Source organism: Aphis gossypii, chromosome X (assembly GCF_020184175.1).
Source record: "Aphis gossypii isolate Hap1 chromosome X, ASM2018417v2, whole genome shotgun sequence".
NCBI classification, from domain to species: Eukaryota; Metazoa; Arthropoda; class Insecta; order Hemiptera; family Aphididae; genus Aphis; species Aphis gossypii.
Window position 1 is genome coordinate 55,331,556 of NC_065533.1, and position 3,160 is coordinate 55,334,715.

At 27.7% G+C, this 3,160-nt stretch overlaps 1 protein-coding gene across 1 annotated transcript; it reads right to left on the bottom strand.

Moving 5' to 3' along the window:
* Nucleotides 1-1,138: 1,138 nt before the first annotated feature.
* LOC114127760 (uncharacterized) lies at nucleotides 1,139-2,650 on the bottom strand. Its single transcript, XM_027992075.2, has 2 exons — nucleotides 2,152-2,650; nucleotides 1,139-1,924 (listed from the first exon to the last, which is right to left on the bottom strand). The coding sequence occupies exons 1-2, from the start codon at nucleotides 2,218-2,220 to the stop codon at nucleotides 1,685-1,687; spliced, it is 309 nt and encodes a 102-aa protein (XP_027847876.2). The 5' UTR covers nucleotides 2,221-2,650; the 3' UTR covers nucleotides 1,139-1,684.
* Between the last annotated feature and the right edge of the window lie 510 nt (nucleotides 2,651-3,160).

The following is a 3,160-nucleotide window of genomic DNA, read 5'->3' on the forward strand; positions in this document are numbered from 1 at the left end:
TCACCCAATATAATACTCACACAATTACTTTAAAAATACTACTCAAGCTACCTATCAACTGTGTACATTGAATTTAAGGTTGGTATAACATCAAATTTTTTAAGGAAATCAATCTTACAATAAACCAACAAACAATTCATGAACACTTATATAGCTTTATATAAATTAAAGATTATAGGAATATGATTATAGATTATATGAATTTTAAAACACACAAATACAATCAAAAAATCAATTGTCAAAGTAGTGAACGAATAATATTTATATATATATATTATCAATAAGTTAGATGACCATATCAGGAACACTATAATTAGTAAAAAAAGTGATAAAAAAAAAAAACTATGTTAATTACAAATAAATTATTTTAATGAAAAATCAAAAAGATAACATATTACTATTAAATGTCCAAAATGTATTAACTTTAAATTCATCAGCATTAACCCAATGTACCAAATGTGACATTCTTAAATTTAAAAATGTAAATGAGTTGAAATATCTTGGTGTGATTTATGTTAAATAGTCTTATTTTTATAATATGTAAATTATTCTTTACGTTAAAATAAAAGTTATGTATGAATATATTTATTATTTAATAAGTCATACTGTCATATAAAAAATTATTTATCTATAGTTGGTATAATCAGTTCATTCCTAAAGTATTTTAGTACAAGGAAGCGCTTTATATAATCTTTTATCAATATTTATAATTACTATAAATATTGTATTATTAAATCTGTTTATGCAAACATTGAAAACTTGCACCAATTTGATTTAGGTATAATGAACTATTAGCAAATTATTTTCATATTATTTTTAATTCATCTACCCATCAAATGAACTTTATGTACATAAAAATATTTAGCTACCTTTCTAGATTCACAAATAAGGTAAGTATAAGATACAAACATAAAATAAGTACCCACACGTTTATTCAATTGCAATTAAGTATTTAGTTAAAAAAAAAAAATTACAAAAAGATTTTTAACTATACCAAACATTGAATATTTACATAGGTTATAGATACACAATTTTTATGATATGAAATCTTTTAAAAGTTATCAGTATGTATTTTAATTGTTTTATTCTGAAATAATAATTTATGTTTATATAAAAAAATATTTATACAAAACATAAAAAAAATCATAATTAAGCAGTACATTATTTTTATTATGTAGTTTTCTATAATAATAATAATATAATAGTAGGTACCTATATAGTACCTAGTACAAATAATATGATAAGCAATTTGAACAAATCAAATAAAAAAAATCATAGTTAGTTATAATAATTAAAAAATACATCATACTGAAATTTCGGTCATCTCCCAATATGCCATTTTATTGCAAGATACTTAACTATAACTAAATATAAGTATAATATGCGTATGCGATCTACTGATGTTTTAGGTTCTACTTCTACTATTTACTAAGTAGGATACGTCATCATAGAAAGGATAATGAATAAGACCACCTATGTCCTATAGTAATGATACTTAAAGAACACTTGTAAATCGTGGGTATTTGGATTAGGTATCTATAAAATATTTTAGAAATTAGTTTAACGAATGCAAGATTTTTTATTGTCGAAAAAATCGAAAAATTATACGATGATAAATCAGATAACTAAAAATGAAAAATGAATTAACGTATAGGTACCTTACTATTTATTTAATAATTTGTATTTATGTGTTTAAGAAACTAGGTATCTCAAAGTATAATAAGGAATCAGCCAAATCATTTAATTGTGAAATAATTGTAGAACAATCAGTACTTGTGAAGGTGCTCCCAGAAGCAGTTGTGTGGCATACTACAATGTTGCTTCTTAAAACTGGATCTCTGGCATATCTGGAGTTGACCCATTGAGGAGGTATAAACTCTTCCATGGCTTCAGTACCCACGATTCGTTGCACATATTTCAATGTCTATAGACAAAAATCAAGACGGTAAAGAAAAATTTAAATAAAATAAAATATAGGTACCTAGTAGACAATTATAGACACACACCAAGTAACACAATAATTATTATTATATTTATTTTAAAACGATATTTGTCATTTTATCAGTCGACGACGATACGACACCAAGTCGCTCGTTCATAGACCATAATATAAGTATAATATAATAATTTATATAATAAGTTTCTACGTACCTCTCTTAGTACATTTAAATAGGTAACGACGGCATCTACATCTACATCAGGCCCGCGACTTGGATCCATTTCGAATGATGTAAATGTAATTTTGGTACTAAAACTAAACTATTCCAATTATTATAGGCAAATGTAACTATAATAGATGTTCGAATAGATAATACGACCTACGTGAGTGCGCAGGGACTCGATGTTGGGTTATGTGCGACGTCTTGTCGAATGCGGTGAAAAAGTTCGTCCGCTGGTCCAGATTATTGCAGCATCATCTAGCACCACGACTTTGTGCTCGACGAATACAATTCGTATATTTATCGTATATGTGTGTGCGCATGTGCGTGCGTGTATGCGAGGGTGAATGCCTTCTCAACTTTCTCAAGGGTGGATCCAGCATGATACAGCCTTACCACCAAACATTTTTTGATAGTATATTTGTTCAACGGGAGTGGCGCATGCCTCCAGTGTCCTTCCCCTGGACCCGCCAGTGTGCGTCTGTTTGGAGATCAATAGCGGTTCTGGCGTTTTATATTATTATACTTATTATACCTATATACCTTTCTCTAGATATTATAATATACAAGTATAGTGTGACCAACCGTCCAGTTTTCAACCGGACAGTTCAGATTTTCTGGTTCCTGTCCAGTGTACAGTTATATACCTATATATTTCAACTGGACGCCACTATAATCATTATAAATGTCCAGATTTTTCCTATGTCCCTCGATGTATTTATGCGATAGCGATAAGTAGGTATTAACTTTTAGACGATAATATATAGGCGTACAAGTATAATATATATGTACCTATGCTACACATATATAATATATCAATAAATAATCGTGTGTTGATAAAAATTATAAAAGATCCGAAATATAAAAAAATAAAAATTTAAGAGTTACCTATATATTATATTTAGTTATTATTGTCATGATTTATTCGTATATCAAACCGATGGAAACATTAAAAATTATACCAATATGGCTTATGACGACCAAAAAAATGTTTTCAGTGG

Excerpts from the sequence above, each read along its gene's own strand:
- LOC114127760 (XM_027992075.2), bottom strand. The coding sequence starts at position 2,220 with ATGGATCCAAGTCGCGGGCCTGATGTAGATGTAGATGCCGTCGTTACC. Across the intron at positions 1,925-2,151 it reads ATTTAAATGTACTAAGAGAG|ACATTGAAATATGTGCAACG; the intron begins GTACGTAGAAAC and ends TTTTGTCTATAG.